Genomic DNA, 17,429 nt, shown 5'->3' on the forward strand with positions numbered 1-17,429 from the left:
ATGTGTGTGTGTGTGCGTTATTGTTTATATTGAGGAATTATGGAGTCTTATGGCCGTGGACAGAAAAGACTTCCTGAATCTTTCAGTCTTGGCTTTAGAGGGAATTAGTCTGTGGCTGAATGAACTTAGTACTGATTTCAGAAATTTAGTGGGTAAAACATCGAGGCAACAGATGGATGAACTCAGACTGGAGATCTTTTCAACTGTTATGTCATTTACTGGTGTAAAGTGTGTCAGTTCTACCAAGTGTCTCCTGGATGGCTGCAGAGTTGGTATCTGCCTTGTGCGATTTATTGTTTGTTTAATACCCTGAATCTTGTCATTAAAAAATAATGCAAATTCATTACATTTAGATGTTGAAATTAGTTCCAGTGGCAATGGAGATGGAGGGTTTGTGAACCTACTCACTGTAGCAAACAGGACACGTGAGTTGTTACTGCAGTGGTTGATGATTTCAGAAAAATACATTTCTCTCTTTCTACGTAGCGTTTCATTGAACACACACAACACCTGCTTATAAATATCTGCTTATAAATACAATAATATCCCCTGGAGCTTTGATTTGCGCCATTTTTGTTCGGCCTTACGGCACTCCATTTTCTGACCGAGTCATCATCTCTCCACGGTGGCTTTTGCCTGTTCCTGATTTAGGTGCCCCGCCCCTTTTTTCGGCACACGGCCGAACAACACGTAGCTAAATTAAACTAGCTGTTGTTCTTACATTTTAAGAGTTATATTGACGACCTTGGTGTCGTTTGAAGCAAAAGCTTCCCAGTTTTCTATCGGCGCGCTGTAAAATGTGAAATATGACTCCTCCCCCTCTAGCGTCGAGCGCTGTTTGACCAGTGTTGTCAAGGCAACGTTTACAGTAGAGGTGGGGGCCGTTTAAAGCCCACTGTTGCATCATCAAACACAACGAGTCATAGACTGTTGGAAAGGCCTCATCATTGGCTACAAGATGTGTCAGTCACCATTGACGAACAATGTGACTGGCTGATTCTACTGTCAATGGAAGTTAGTCTATGCCCCTTGACTGGGATTTTCTCTGGGGATGTGAATTCTATTGGTTTTACCGTCAGTTACGCTGTGAAACGTAACAAACACGTTTGATTGAGGCCTCATGTGATTCACAGAAGCTTGCTATGTCAAACTTTATTGAATAAACGGCGAAATCAACCGTAAAACGAAGCGGATTACGGCTTTTTATGAGGAGGACAATGGATTTATGGATTTACTGTACAATATTACGTCTTTTGGACTAAAACATGGGTGCACTTTGTTCTATGGATTCTAACGAACAAAACGATAAGCGACACTCGATGTTTGAGTACACATATGAAGTAACGCGACAGAAAGGTAAGGAGCAGCGTATTGTACTGTATTTGTACTGTTGTTAAATATTAAGAAACTGTATTCGCTGTGATTATTCAATGCTAAATTGCTTTATGTCATTTGAATCGTGAGACTTTAAGGTTTTATTAGACATAAAATTTATTAGACTGTATCCAAATTTTTCTGACGATCTTTGGTGACATATCTGGACATACAACTTGGAGCGGATCCGCTCCAGGGTTGACTAACAGGTTTTAACAGCAGCAATCACATCTATGACATTAAGAACACTTGAAGAATATGAATTCAACAAATCTTCAACATGAGAGAAAGTGGTATTATTCAAACCTAATCATCTCCGTAAACAGTTTCCTGGTGTTATCATTTATGGGTCCTTTCTGAACAAGTGTAGGTCCAGTTGCATCTTTGGGAATTATGACAAATCAAAAAAGGCACAAAAATGATCAGACAAAGCAACATCAATCACAGTGACATTAGAAATGTTAACACCCTTAGTAATGACAAGGTCCAGAGTGTGACCTCTGGTATGGGTCAGCTCACTAACGTGCTGACTAAGGCCATAGGTTTCAAGGACGGCAGAAAGTTCTTTGGCATATCTGTCACAGGCCTTATCCATGTGAACATTGAAATCACCTGTAATAACCAAACAGTCAAACTCTGTGAGGACAACTGAAATCATCTCAGTAAAATCATCAAAAAAATTTTGACAGCATTGGGGAGGTTTGTAAATAATAATAAAAAGTACAGTGGGAGATAATTTTTGCTCCATTTTAAAAGATACATACTCAAATGATAAGAACTCCCCAAATAACAGCCTGTGGGGGACCACATTATCCCTAACAAAGGCACAGACGCCACCACCCTTTTTGTTTTCTCGTGTTTCTGATAGAAATGTAAAATTAGGTGGGTGGATTCAATAAGAACTGCATTTGCTGTCCTGCTATCTAACCATGTTTCTGTTAAAAACATAAAATCAAGATTGTAAGAGGAGATAAAATTATTGATTAAAAATGATTTGTTACATAGAGATCTGACATTGAGCACTGCAAGTTTCAAATTAGTTTGAGTAGGACCTGAAACTATCTGTCTGCAAGGGATTTGGTTCAGACGACTGTCCAGACCCAGTCTGGTGCCTCAGAGAGTGGAGGAGGTTATCCGTTAGCCGTCTCACTCCACTCCTGCTCAGTTATGGGCCCTTTCCCTTGAACAGGTCGTCAAGTTGAAGTTATCAATGAAGTGCACTCTTCTTATCTCACAGGCCTCGGACTGCCATATGTTCAATGCAAGCAGCCGGCTGAATTTATTAATCCTCCTGTCGATGTTTGGGAGAGGTCTACTGACAAGTGACTGGATTTTCAGTTTGTTAAGTTTCTCTAATAATTTGGAGAAGTTCTGTTTTAAAACCTCTGATTCTCCCGTTCTGGTCTCCACTGCACCCACATGCAGGATCAGCTGTTTGACTCCTTGGTGTTTTGAGATGAGCTGGGGGAGGACAGCTGCTATATCAGTAACCATGGCACTTGGGTAGCTGCATGTAATAATCCTGCTGTTGTTTATGTCACTGACAGCAGCGTCTCCAAGCAGCAGGATATCTCTGTCCTTCACATTTGTCACAGATTCTTTGCATCTGTTTCTCTGACTGGCTCAACTAGCTGTTTTTAAAGTTATTGCTTTTTTGTGTCTCAGTCACAGCAGACATTTCTTGCTCAATAAGATTTAGTTCAGACAGTGGTTGAAACCTCAATACGACAACAGAGATGAGACCCTTGAGCAAGGCACCGGACCCCCAACTGCTCCCCGGACGCCGCAGCACTGGCTGCCCACTGCTCTGGGTGTGTGTTCACGATGTGTGTGTTTCACTGCTGCGTGTGTACACTTTAGATTGGGTTAAATTGCAGAGCACAAATTCCGAGTATGGGTCACTATACTTGGCTACGTAAGTCACTTTCACTTTCACTGTTACTGAGCTGTATGTCTGATGATCCTACATATGCTCCTGGGGTACCACCATTTTTCTTTGTAATTCTGTGACGCTTTGGCTTGGCACCAAGTTTATGCCAGGTGGCTTCATTTTGATCAATTCCCACTTTTGAAAGTTTTGGGAAAGACACTGTATCATCCAGGTTCAAAGTAGCGTTTTGGTCAACATAGCACCTATTATTGATAGTAGGGTTTGACTTCTTACCACTGGGTCCGAACAGAAGCGTGTCATGAAGTCCTTTTTCAGATTCCAGAGCAAGAATCTTTATTTGTAACACATTGATTTCCTGAAGATATATCCGGCAGTTTTGGCACAATGTGTTTTCTTTTCCAGACGTGTTGAAATTTAAATGATCCATGGCTGTAGTCACTCAATAGGCCAGATGAGTTGTTAAAAAGAAAAGTAAAATCTTCACTAAAATTCCAAATGCAGTTAGAAAGGGGGTAAAAAAAGTGTATTATAAAATCATTGGGAAAAAATAAATGAAATAAAAAGGAATAAAAGCAAAGTAAAACTGGCAGATGCAGGAGCAACCAGAGAAGCGTCTGGTTTCTTTCTTTCTTCTAAATCAAATACATTATGAACTTAACTATTATAACTGAAGTTATGGATATATGATGTAGGGTATGAGATACCACAGCATCCAGACTAAACTCTACTGTTTATCTTCAGAAATTACTAATGGCAGTTTTACCTTGACAGTAAATTAACAGTAATTTAACCCGGATGCAACAAATGAATGGACTGGTTTTTCACTTTAAGACAGGAAGTTCTTAATATTGTACAGGTGAAAAGGGCAGATCTAGAGATGTGTTTAATGTGTGGATTAAAGGACATATACTGGTCAATAATAACTCCAAGATTTCTTATTGTAGCCATGGAGGCCAAAGCCATGCCAGCTAATGTAGCTATGTGATTAGATGGTAGTATCCATCATCTATACCCACTTAGTCCTAACCAGGGTCACATGGATCTGCTGCAGCCTATCCCAGCTCTCTTTGCGTGAAAGGCAGGGGTACACTCTGGACAGGTCACCAGTTTGAGATCTTAGAGATGACTGAAGAGCTGCTGTAGCAGATGATCCATCTGTTGCAGCAGGAGGAAGGATCGGATGGATTTTATTTCTAATAGTTTGTGGAATTTTGTGCCAGATGTTTGGATTAATAAATTTTGATTTGTTTTCTTCAATTAAAAACATAAAAATGTTTTATTTAATTCAACTTGTTTTAATGTCTTGAGTATGACTGAATTAATAACCATTCTGCTGACCAAGCATATGATATCATTGTCACAATATAGGCAAAGTTCATGAATACTCGTTAAAAATATCAGTGACTTTCTAAACACATTTAAGACTTAAACAAACATTAAGTCTCCTAAATGTTCAGACCTTTACTCCAGTTACCAGAGCAGCAGGTTTTCTCTCCCAGTCAGGACACTTTGTTGACGTCCTTTATGGCTGAAACAGCAGCAGATCTGAACCTGCTCACGGTCCTTCCCATGGACTCTTGCAGCTCCTTGTTGCTAAGACTGTAGATCAGTGGGTTCATGAACGGACTCAGAACAGCGTACAGCGCCGCCACAATGATATGAACCTCAAAAAAATCAAAAAAATAAAAACTTTATTAATCACACAAGGTTGACTGATGATTCATGACATTTTCCCACAAGGTCCATCAGTCTGTCGTCCAAGGCTTTAAAAAATCTCAGCATGTTGGATTTTGTTCATTGCCCTTTATTGGAGCCTTGTTGTCAAGGTAGTTCACACTAAAGATTCAACTCAGTTTGCTGCTCATAATAATCATCATCACACCATGGCAGTGGCCTTCATCAATGTCTGTCCAATTATTCCATTATGCTAACATGCTATGCTAACACCTTATGATGTCTTTGAGGCATCGGCCACTGGCAGTTTTTGCATTGCGGACATTTATTTAATTGTAAGTCGACATCTTCAGCTCTCATGATTTGGGATTGAGGCAGGCTCTGAGTCACTGTCATGCTCTCCAAATAAATCTTCAACATTTCAGCACCGATCAAGGCCCAAATGAAAAACTGTGTAGAGTCAGACAGTGTGGAATATTTAGAGCCATCTGTTAGAACAAACAGAGAGCTGGGATAGGCTCCAGCAGATCCCTGGGACCCTGGTTAGGACTAAGGGGGTACAGATGATGGATGGATGTATAATTTTAGAATGAGCCTTTTAAATCCACATGGGAGCAGGTCTCCTTCCACAGAGGCAGCCATGTTACACTGCCATGTTTATACAGTAGCTAGACATTTAGCTGCAAGCTAAAATCTCCCCATTAGATGCCACTGAATATTTCATGTTTTACACATCGCACCTTTAAAGGATCGAGTCTCCTAAAAGAATATTTGTGTCTTACCTCTGCTGTAAAGTTTCCTACTCTGTAGGAAATGTTTACAAAGGAGGCTGAGCTGTAAGTGATGGTCACCACAGTCAGGTGGGCACTACATGTCCTGAAGGCCTTCAGCCTCTGAGTGACAGCCATCCTTGATAGTGAAACACCAATCAGGACATAGGACGTGAGGATGAGGCCTCCTGTGGTCAGTAGAGACACCAGGCCTAAGCAAACAAAGATAATACTATCCAGCATGATGTCAGCACATGCCAGTTGTCTTACAGTAAACAGGTCACACCAGCCATGTGCCACAATGTTTGAGCCGCAATAAGGTTTTTGCATGACAATGATGTTCGCTGGCAGTGTGCAGACAGTGCTGAATACCCAGGCTCCTGTGATGAGAAGCAGCTGAACAGGCCGAGTCATAATGGAGGTGTAGTGCAGAGGGTTGCAGATGGCCACATAGCGGTCGTACGCCATGACAGTCAGGATGGCGAGGCCGGTGATGCCAAGCTGCATAAAGAAATGCATCTGGAGGAAGCAGCCTGGGACAGAAATGGTTGATACTTCTGACAGGAAGCCAGACAACATTGTGGGGACTGTGGTGGTGGTGTAGACCATTTCCACGAAGGAGAGGTTGGCGAGGAAGAAATACATCGGAGAGTTGAGCTTTGGGTCAGTCAGTGTCTGCATGAGAACAAAGGGCGATGGTTACAACACTAAGAATTCAATATTAGTCAGACTGAGCCAAGACTGAAGAAATACACAGACAGTTGGTTTTGTACCACAAAGATGATCATGCTGTTTCCTCCCAGGATGACGATGTAACCCAGCAGCAGGATGACAAAAAAGATCATCTGTTTCTCACCGAGGCTGGAGAGGCCCTGGAGGATGAAGAAGGTGACGCCATCAGGCTCCCTGGTGCCGTTAACAGAGCTGGATCTGTGACTGCTCGACAAAGGCAGGTATGAATCTGGAGAAAAATAGTAGAGAGGCATCAGGGTTGAGTCCCAGTCAGGACATCAGAGGACTGAGAGCACTTCAGGGGTTATAGTCCATATAAGGGTTATGGTCCATGTTCAGCAGCTGCATGGTACATTTCACACTGGATCACATGGACTTTTACCTCAACATGCTCATGTTTCAACCCTGTTCTTCATACACATGGAACAATAGATTGAGTGTATATAAAAGCCACAAAGTATAAGAGCAGCATGTCAATGTCCACACATGTAGAAATGATTATAGTTCCCTCCATTCTAAAATATGTTTTGTATAAACTTTCCTTCAGTGTGTTGCCCAGTGTGTTCTGCTCAGAATGATGTTTGAATTCTACACTACAAGAAACTTTTCTCTCAGCTCACATTAAAACTTGAATACGTGCACGTAGGAGCATGATCTGTGACAGCATAAATATTGTGGAGGCTTATTCCAGTCTAATACAAGTGAAGAGGAAAGAAGTGGGAGATAAGCAGGATTAGAACTTCCAGCTCACATACAATGAGAATGTGCATCAGTGTGAAGTAGGAGACGTCTTGTTCTGAGCAGTGAAACTTTGAAAATGAATATTTCACATATTCCCATATTCATGGATCCACAGTTTCTCAGTGTGAAGAGAAACAAGTGATGTCCTTTAGACAGTTTCCAATGAGTCCAACTGAATCATATGACAAGCCAGTTTGTTTTCAAAGCAGAGTCACTTTAAAGATCCTCATGGAATGAGTCATTGAAAAAATATATCAAAAGCCTGTTTATTATTAAAGTGAAGATAGAAAAGAGTTTTAAACAGATTTTAATCTACTTTCCATAAAACATAATGAATGAATTTAACACAAAGCTGAAGATATAAATGTTTCTTTCACTCTCAGGTCTAATAAATGTTAAGTTCTAACACCTCAGACAAGTTTTGTCCCAGCTGCATGGATCATTCCCTCATTAATGACCTTACTAGTCAAACAGCAGCCTGGATATGAGCAGAGAAAATCCACTTTGTTTTAAATTCAGCCCAAATCAGTAACGTACCTCATTAGAGACACAGACAACACATGAATGTAGTGCACAGCTACAACAGTGTCAGAGAAGAGCAGTCACTGTCAAACCTGTAGGTAAATTAAACAGTGAAAAACAGCTCAGCACTGAGAGAAACACAGACATTAGTAAATGGTGTCAGGTATTTGGAGAATAATGTTTCACTGCCTTCAATTACTGGGAAACAATCACTGCTGTTGGGACAAAACTGCCCAGAAAACCAGTTAGAGCACATCATTTTCAAGGCATAAAAAAATCAAGCCTTTTGTCATGAGTTGTGTCTCTGTAACATGACTATACATCGCCTTTGGAAAACCTGATTAAAACAGTTCACCTCCCAATCAGCAACACAGGATGAAAAGCACAGAAACACTCACAGACCTCTGGGGCTTTCAGGTGAAACATGAGGCGGCAAAAGCTCCATTTCTCCTCAACACACAGACAGATGGATAGATGGCTGGATGGACACAGATTTGCTGTCAACAGACAACAAGTGCAGACTAACTTCATCTGTGCACAAGCTCAGTTTGAAAGCTCAACATACAAAGAGAATCAAAAGTCATTTGGCTTTAAACATCTCAGCCCCTGCACAAAACAAAGCACAGCTTCTTTTGAAAAGTGCAAATACCTGACCATCATATCCACAATCTTTGAAAAGCATCATCTTACCTGAATATGTGGATCAGACTCCGCACTGCTCAGTCAGGTTTAGTCCCATAAAGGCAGAACTTCATCTCAGGGCCACGTTTTGGCTTCTGAAGGCCAACTGACCTTTGTCTGATTCTAATGGAGATTATAATGAGGCCAGGAAACGTTCATGACATCAGATCCTTTGCATCAAACATGTACATTGTACACAGGACAGCAAAATAATACCAAAGGGACATCATTTTAGTTGCCTGTGTGGCTATAAACAAGCATCGGGAAAGAAAACACAGAAACATAATTGTCTCTGTTGCCGTGGCAACAATAAACACTGAATGTTTGATCTCCTCATTAAAGACTCATTAATTAACTTTAATCACCTGTGTGTATATGTGTGTGTCTGTGTGTGTGGCCAAATTTTAGTTGTCACTGTCATTGTGAGGACATTTTGCTTTATTGCGACACAAAACATAGGATGTTAGTAGAACAGGCCACGTATGACAAAGTGATGCATACAGGACATTTACCAAAGACTGGTCTGATGGACTGCCCCGGGTGTGTCATGGTGGAAATGACCAGAATTGAGGAACTAGATTCTTCCTCAACTGCTCAAACAGCTACTGCCAACAAATTTTTTTTCCAAATGGAAGTTACCGTGGTTACGGTTCTGGCACCTCCACCTGTGTGTTTCTATGAGTGTGTTGACTAACATCATTGTGTTTTCACAAGTACATAAAGACAAATCAAGGGTTTGTGTATGATTGTCATGTTCTGTGCTCACTACCTGGTGCTGGACTTTCCGCTGTGGTCTGTCCCTGATTTGTATTGGTGTTTCTTGGTCATTAGTTTCTGATTGTTTTCACCTTGTCTTGTTGTTTCTCCCCTGGACATTATAGAAGCCACTGCCATTCTGCCCTCAATTGCTGGTTGGTTTTGCCAAGTCTGTGAAGATTCTCAGTCGTCCAGGGGAAGTTATCTAAAGGTTGAGTCATGACAACTGGATTTTCAGTTTTTTTAAGTCGAAACGTTTCATTTCGCATGTTTGGATTTTCACTCTTGGACACTCGTCCTACTTGGAGAGTATTCTTGTTTTCTGGACTTTTCTCAGGTATCGTGTTCTGTGTTTCCCCATGTGTTATGCCTGCGTTTAGCTCCTCGCCCTGCTTTAATCCTTGACATAAGACAACCGTCTGGTTGGATGCTAGATCAAGAGGCCAAAGCTAGAGTGTTTTGGGTGGTACTGGTGTCGAGCAATTGTATTAGAAACATCCCTGACTGCTTCAAACTCAGTGAACAGATATTTTTACAACATGTGGTCTGACTACCAGTGCACACTCACCACCAGTGGACCAGTGAGGCAACAGTGGCTGTTTTGGAGCTGAAGTTGCTGAAGTTATTGTAATCTCAGCCTGGAGGGGACCTACTAGTGTTGAGTGATCAAGATTAGTTTATACTTCATTTGCTCAATGACAAAAAGAGACATGCAACTTTGGATGATGTCTGCCATTTAAAAATGGGACTTCCAGAGCTGCAGTGGATGAGTCTGTGGTAAACACAGCTTGGCACATGGTATCTGTCAACAGTGGTTCATTTAACTGTATTATTTTTAAAGGCTAAGGCCTGGGATTTTCTATTATTTGCCTATTTTACACAGACCATATTCACTGGTCAGAGCTAATGAAATTGATGTACTCACTGTAATGCCTCAATCCAGAACCTGGTTTTGCATCACTGGAACATATCCCACAACTATTAAAAACACACCGTGAGCCACACTGCTGCATCTGTTCAGATGCATCTGTTGACACATGTTGTATTTAACTGTAGCTTAAAGTGCAGCTTTTAAACTGAGTTGAGATCCAGCTCTCCAGCATGACACCTTTCCTATCACACCTGGTGTTACTGTAGTAAAAGACAGACCATCGTTCATTCAAAAAGTGCTTTATATATAGAATATAACACTTAATTACATACAAAACATATCTACATTTTCTGTGTACTTTCAGAGGAATGTTTTAGGAAAGAGGGTTTGTTCATTGTCATGACATCAAGTGAAAATTTGCAAAATATTAAAGTAACAAAGGTCTACAAACAATTATCACAGTTTATAGCAAAGTCTGACCACCCCCCCCAAAAAAAAAACAACAACAACCTGTTATTATTGTGGAAAGAACTATTTGAAGATCAGCAGTCACGATTTACAGCACACCATCGTACAAAAACAGACAATGGACTCATCTCTGCACTTGTCCCGCTAGACCTTAGTGCTGCATTTGACACTATCGACCACAGCATCTTATTGCAGAGACTGGAGCATGTGACTGGGATCAAACGAACAGCGTTAAGGTGATTTTCAGTATCCTTTATCGGACAGATTCCAATTTGTTCATGTTCATGAAGAACCTTCCACACACTTAAAAGTAAGTTATGGAGTTCCACAAAGTTCTGTGCTAGGACCGATTCTCTTCACCTTGTACATGCTTCCTTTAGGCAATGTTATTATGAAGCACTGTTTTAATTTTTATTGCTATGCAGATGATGCTCAGCTATATCTACCTATGGAACCTGATGAATCTAACCAGTTAGCCAGATTTCAAGCATGTCTAAAGGGCAAAAAGGCCTGGATGAACAGTAACTTTCTACTTCTAAGTTTAGAGAAAAAAAGTTGTTCTATTTGGGAGTAAAAACCTAAAAAATAGCTTATTTGATAATACAGCTACCTAGAGTAGCTATCTAGAGTAATGTGATTAGATTACATATTTTTTTAAAAGTCTGAGGTGCAAAGCTTGTTACTAGGGATAAATTGACTAGGTCTAAAAACGGGGCAAGACGTCTTTGAGCAGCCTAGTCAGGATGGGGTCTAAGAGACAAGTTGATGGTTTAGATAAAGCAACAATTGAGGTTATTTGAGAGAGGTCAGTAGGAAAGAAGAAGTTTAAACAGATGACTGAAGAGCTGTTGTAGTAGATGATCCATCTGTGGCAGCAGGAGGAAGGATCTGATGAATTTTATCTCTGATAGTGTGTGAAATGTTCCAGGTCTTTGGATTAATAAATTTTGGTTTGTTTTCTTCTTGGAAACAATTACAAAAGTATAAAAATGTGTTATATTTAATGTTAACATGTTTTAATGTCTTGAGTATGACTGAATTAATAAACAGTGTTGACCAAGCATGTCAGATCATTGTCACAATATAGGCAAAGTTTATGAATACTAGTTGAAAATATCAGTGACTTTCTAAATACATTTAAGACTTAAACAAACATTACGTCTCCTTAATGTTCAGGCCTTTACTCCAGTTACCAGACCAGCAGGTTTTCTCTCCCAGTCAGGACACTGTGTTGATGTCCTTTATGGCTGAAACAGCAGCAGATCTGAACCTGCTCACAGTCCTTGTGAGGGACTCTTGCAGCTCCTTGTTCCTCAGACTGTAGATCAGTGGGTTCATGACCGGACAGAGAACAGCATACAGTGCAGCCACAATAATACAAACCTAAAAATAAACACAAAAACTTTATTAATCACACAAGGTTGACTGATGATTCATGACATTTTCCCACAAGGTCCATCCGTCTGTTGTCCAAGGCTTTAAAAATTGTCAGCATGTTGGATTTTGTTCATTTCCCCTTATTGGAGCCTTGTATTCCATTATGCTAACATGCTATGCTAACACCTTATGATGTCTTTGAGGCATCGGCCACTGGCAGTTTTTGCATTGCGGACATTTATTTCATTGTAAGTCGACATCATCAGCTCTCATGATTTGGGATTGAGGCAGGCTCTGAGTCACTGTCATGCTCTCCAAATAAATCTCACACCAAATTAGAGGAATGTTATTCAACATTTCAGCACCGATCAAGGCCCAAATGAAAAACTGTGTAGAGTCAGACAGTGTGGAATATTTAGAGCCATCTGTTTGAACAAATGCAATATAGTGTTTATCATCACTTTATAATCACCTGAAAATACCAAACTTTGCATTTTCCTAATCTTAAAATGAGCCCTGTGATGGACTGGTGACCTTGTCCAGGGTGTACCCTGGCCTTTTACCCAAAGAGAGCTGGGATAGGCTCCAGCAGATCCCTGGGACCCTGGTTAGGAATAAGTGGGTATTGATAATGGATGGATGTATAATTTTAGAGTGAGCCTTTTAAATCCACATGGGAGCAGGTCTCCTTCCACAGAGGCAGCCATGTTACACTGCCATGTTTATACAGTAAAACAGAATGAACAATCCAAAGACAGATGATTGCGTTTTAAAGCTGTTAAAGGTAATGGACACTATAACCTCCCTTAGACCAGGAAATGGGGGGATTGGGCTGTGATGAGTGGTTAAAAAGCCAACAGGCTACATGACTACACCACTAGATGGCACTAAATGTTTCACATTTTACACCTTTGAGGATCCAGTCTCCTAAAAGGATATTTGTGTCTTACCTCTGCTGAAAAGTTTCCCATCTGGTAGGAAATGTTTACAAAGGAGGCTGAGATGTAAGTGATGGTCACCACAGTCAGGTGGGCACTACATGTCCTGAAGGCCTTCAGCCTCTGAGTGACAGCCATCCTTGATAGTGAAACACCAATCAGGACATAAGACGCGAGGATGAGGCCTCCTGTGCTCAGTAGAGACACCAGGCCTAGGAAAAAGGAGATAATGCTATCCAGTGTGATGTCAGCACATGCTAGGTGTCTTACAGCAAACAGGTCACACCAGCCATGTGCCACCACGTTTGGGCCACAATAAGGTTGTTGCATAGCAATGACGGTTGTTGGCAAAGAGCAAATGGTGCTGAATACCCAGGCCCCTGTAATGAGAAGCAGCTGAACAGACCGAGTCATAATGGAGGTGTAGTGCAGAGGGTTGCAGATGGCCACATAGCGGTCGTACGCCATGACAGTCAGGATGGCAAGGGCTGTGAGGCCAAGCTGCATAAAGAAATGCATCTGGAGGAAGCAGCCTGGGACAGAAATGGTTGAAACTTCTGACAGGAAGCCAGACAACATTTTAGGGATGGAGGTCGTGGTAAAGACTATGTCCACAAAGGAGAGGTTGGCGAGGAAGAAATACATTGGAGAGTCGAGCTTTGGGTCAGTCAGTGTCTGCATGAGAACAAAGAGCGATGGTTACAGCACTAAGAATTCAATATTAGTCAGACTGAGCCAAGACTGAAGAAATACACAGACAGTTGGTTTTGTACCACAAAGATGATCATGCTGTTTCCTCCCAGGATGACGATGTAACCCAGCAGCAGGATGACAAAAAAGATCATCTGTTTCTCACCGAGGCTGGAGAGGCCCTGGAGGATGAAGAAGGTGACGCCATCAGGCTCCCTGGTGCCGTTAACAGAGCTGGATCTGTGACTGCTCGACAAAAGCAGGTATGAATCTGGAGAAAAATAGTAGAGAGGCATCAGGGTTGAGTCCCAGTCAGGACATCAGAAGACTGAGGGCACTTCAGGGGTTATAGTCCATATAAGGGTTATGGTCCATGTTCAGCAGCTGCATGGTACATTTCACACTGGATCACATGGACTTTTACTTCAACATGCTCATGTTTCAGTCAACACAATCTATGTATGAATGTCCTGATGACGAACGTGACATAACATAAAATAAAATCCAAAAGAATCCAGGCAGTGAATATGTGTAATTTTCCAACAAAAGAGTTGAAAGTATTAGTTGGTTAATTAATAAGTTTAAGGACAGAAAATATTACAAATGTCCCAGCTGCATGGATCATTCCCTCATTAATGACCTTACTAGTCAAACAGCAGCCTGGATATGAGCAGAGAAAATCCACTTTGTTTTAAATTCAGCCCAAATCAGTAACGTACCTCATTAGAGACACAGACAACACATGAATGTAGTGCACAGCTACAACAGTGTCAGAGAAGAGCAGTCACTGTCAAACCTGTAGGTAAATTAAACAGTGAAAAACAGCTCAGCACTGAGAGAAACACAGACATTAGTAAATGGTGTCAGGTATTTGGAGAATAATGTTTCACTGCCTTCAATTACTGGGAAACAATCACTGCTGTTGGGACAAAACTGCCCAGAAAACCAGTTAGAGCACATCATTTTCAAGGCATAAAAAAATCAAGCCTTTTGTCATGAGTTGTGTCTCTGTAACATGACTATACATCGCCTTTGGAAAACCTGATTAAAACAGTTCACCTCCCAATCAGCAACACAGGATGAAAAGCACAGAAACACTCACAGACCTCTGGGGCTTTCAGGTGAAACATGAGGCGGCAAAAGCTCCATTTCTCCTCAGCACACAGACAGATGGATAGATGGCTGGATGGACACAGATTTGCTGTCAACAGACAACAAGTGCAGACTAACTTCATCTGTGCACAAGCTCAGTTTGAAAGCTCAACATACAAAGAGAATCAAAAGTCATTTGACTTTAAACATCTCAGCCCCTGCACAAAACAAAGCACAGCTTCTTTTGAAAAGTGCAAATACCTGACCATCATATCCACAATCTTTGAAAAGCATCATCTTACCTGAATATGTGGATCAGACTCCGCACTGCTCAGTCAGGTTTAGTCCCATGAAGGCAGAACTTCATCTCAGGGCCACGTTTTGGCTTCTGAAGGCCAACTGACCTTTGTCTGATTCTAATGGAGATTATAATGAGGCCAGGAAACGTTCATGACATCAGATCCTTTGCTTCAAACATGTACATTGTACACAGGACAGCAAAATAATACCAAAGGGACATCATTTTAGTTGCCTGTGTGGCTATAAACAAGCATCGGGAAAGAAAACACAGAAACATAATTGTCTCTGTTGCCGTGGCAACAATAAACACTGAATGTTTGATCTCCTCATTAAAGACTCTTTAATTAACTTTAATTACTTATGTGTATATGTGTGTGTCTGTGTGTGTGGCCAAGTTTTGGTTTTCACTGTCATTGTGAGGACATTTTTCTTTATTGCGACACAAAACATAGGATGTTAGTAGAACAGGCCACGTAAGACAAAGTGATGCATACAGGACATTTACCAAAGACTGGTCTGATGGACTGTCCCAGATGTGTCCTGGTGAAAATGACCAGAATTGAGGAACTAGTTTCTTCACAAATGGAAGTTACCATGGTTACCGTCCTGGCACCTGCTAACAATGACGTAGCTGAGACATCGGTGTGGGGGTTTTACACCATGTCAAAGGGTGCCAACAATTTGTTTAGTGCTGGTAGTGGCCTGAAGCTAGAAGACAACTGAACAAACATGTAGGGTCTTTTCCAGTATGAGTCCACCCCTTTTTAAAAATATATATAAACCTGATGCTGTAACACAAAGTCTGCAAAGTCTCCTCTCCCGGCGCCTGTGATTAAACCTGAGATGACACATCACACTTGTGGTTGTTTCTGAGAATTAGCAACTCTCAAACTTAAAGAAATTTACATGACATCAGACAGACTCCCTGAGGTCTCTTCACTGGTTTTCTGTCTCCAAAAACACTTTCATCACCTCAAACCCTGAGATCAGTGAGAAAAACAAGTTACTTGACCACTTCACATCAATCACTACATCTCAGGTGATGCATATTTATATATTTATTCATTCTTCGGCTTTTGCTGTTCAGTTATTCCCTATAAAACCTTCATGTCCATCTGTCTGACTTCACCACTACGCTCCCACCCGAGCACTGACACTGTCTCCCATCTCCCCTTGCACCAACTTTGCTGTGACGGTCTCAGCACCACTCAAATCTCCATCCCAGCTGTACCTAAAACAAACTCTGCTACCCTGCGTTTGAAGACAAACACCAAAACAAGCCTGTGCTGCTTTGTCTACCATCAATGGGGGGCCCTCGTTGTCTAATATCTAAAACTCTACTCTCTCGGCTTCGTTCATATTCCAGCTACTCCGATGATGTACATCATGGAAAGAAACCACCATCCCCACAGGCTCTCCAACCTTCACAACCAGCCATCAGTTTGTTTAACTGTTGCTGTTCTGGCCAACCATATTGACCCTGTTGGTTCCACATCATCTTCACATTTGTACAAAATCTGAACTGTTTCTGTTTCATCAGTGTCTGGTCCACCTGCCAGAAAGCTGTGTCTGGAACTAGCACCCCTTCTCTCTCTGTTCTTGCTACTTCCAACCCCCAGGTTTCATCTGCAGCTGCAATGAATCCTAGCACTCCGGCATCATCTCTCTGTGTTTCCCGATCCTCTTCCTTGAAGATCTGGCCACCCCCCAACATGGCTCACGGTTGCTGGTTTGAGCCACCAAGTATAAGTATAGTTAGTGTTCCCACTTACTACACTCATACTTGGTGGCTCAGCATCATTACTCGCTGCTTTCACCTCAACAAGTATTCAAGAGTAACTTTGCAATAATTTGCTTCCTTTGCCTAGTTTTCTGGTTTTAGCAATGTTTTTGTTAGAAATCTGTCGTTCTAAAAGAACAAGTGGGTTTTAATAGGAGAAACACCAATAAATAAATGATTAAATGAAAAATATTAATGTCAATAACATAAAATGGAGTAGGGAATGGTATACAAAAATTTCATCAGTGGTTCTTTACCTACTGGGCAAGGCCAGTGATGCCAAGCTGCATGAAGAAATAAATCTGGAGGAAGCAGCCTGGGACAGAAATGGTCGATACATCTGACAAGAAGCCGGACATCATGTTGGGGATGTTGGCGGTGGTGTAGACCATTTCAAGAAAGGAGAGGCTGGCAAGGAAGAGCAGAGGGAACAACCAAAGACATTTAGAGTCACCAATGAGCCTAACCTGTATGTGTCTGGACTGTGGGAGGAAGAAGCCCACACAGATAACGTGGAAACTCCACACGTCGGCAATGTAAGTCGTCAGCCACTGGCTCGAACTTAGATGAAATAATGTTCTGTAGGCCATGAGCCAAACCTGAATCTAACTCTGACCTTAACCCTGAAGTCTAAAGGCTGAAACAGCCCTTTGAAGCTGTGAGGACCAAACCAAATGTCCCCACAATGATAAACAAGTGTAAATTAAGAGTTGTCCACACACACACACACACAAACACACACACACACAAAGTAATTAAAGTTAATTAATGA

At 41.4% G+C, this 17,429-nt stretch overlaps 2 protein-coding genes across 2 annotated transcripts; both read right to left on the bottom strand.

Moving 5' to 3' along the window:
- Positions 1-4,764: 4,764 nt before the first annotated feature.
- LOC113143390 (olfactory receptor 13C2-like) lies at positions 4,765-8,149 on the bottom strand. The gene is made up of 4 exons (XM_026328981.1): positions 8,107-8,149; positions 6,483-6,670; positions 5,722-6,384; positions 4,765-4,929 (listed from the first exon to the last, which is right to left on the bottom strand). Exons 1-4 carry the CDS (start codon positions 8,147-8,149, stop codon positions 4,765-4,767), a joined length of 1,059 nt encoding a protein of 352 aa, XP_026184766.1.
- Positions 8,150-11,698: 3,549 nt separating this feature from the next.
- On the bottom strand, positions 11,699-14,634 carry LOC113143298 (olfactory receptor 13C2-like). The gene is made up of 4 exons (XM_026328845.1): positions 14,592-14,634; positions 13,569-13,756; positions 12,808-13,470; positions 11,699-11,863 (listed from the first exon to the last, which is right to left on the bottom strand). Exons 1-4 carry the CDS (start codon positions 14,632-14,634, stop codon positions 11,699-11,701), a joined length of 1,059 nt encoding a protein of 352 aa, XP_026184630.1.
- Between the last annotated feature and the right edge of the window lie 2,795 nt (positions 14,635-17,429).

Source organism: Mastacembelus armatus, chromosome 14, assembly GCF_900324485.2.
Source record: "Mastacembelus armatus chromosome 14, fMasArm1.2, whole genome shotgun sequence".
NCBI classification, from domain to species: domain Eukaryota; kingdom Metazoa; phylum Chordata; class Actinopteri; order Synbranchiformes; family Mastacembelidae; genus Mastacembelus; species Mastacembelus armatus.

Bases quoted from the DNA above. Each gene is read 5' to 3' on its own strand.
- LOC113143390 (XM_026328981.1), bottom strand. From the start codon at position 8,149: ATGGAGCTTTTGCCGCCTCATGTTTCACCTGAAAGCCCCAGAG. The intron at 6,671-8,106 runs GTCTGTGAGTGT...ATTTTTCTCCAG, and splicing joins TTCACCTGAAAGCCCCAGAG to ATTCATACCTGCCTTTGTCG. The intron at 4,930-5,721 runs GTAAGACACAAA...GATTTTTTTGAG, and splicing joins TAGGAAACTTTACAGCAGAG to GTTCATATCATTGTGGCGGC.
- LOC113143298 (XM_026328845.1), bottom strand. From the start codon at position 14,634: ATGGAGCTTTTGCCGCCTCATGTTTCACCTGAAAGCCCCAGAG. The intron at 13,757-14,591 runs GTCTGTGAGTGT...ATTTTTCTCCAG, and splicing joins TTCACCTGAAAGCCCCAGAG to ATTCATACCTGCTTTTGTCG. The intron at 11,864-12,807 runs GTAAGACACAAA...GTTTATTTTTAG, and splicing joins TGGGAAACTTTTCAGCAGAG to GTTTGTATTATTGTGGCTGC.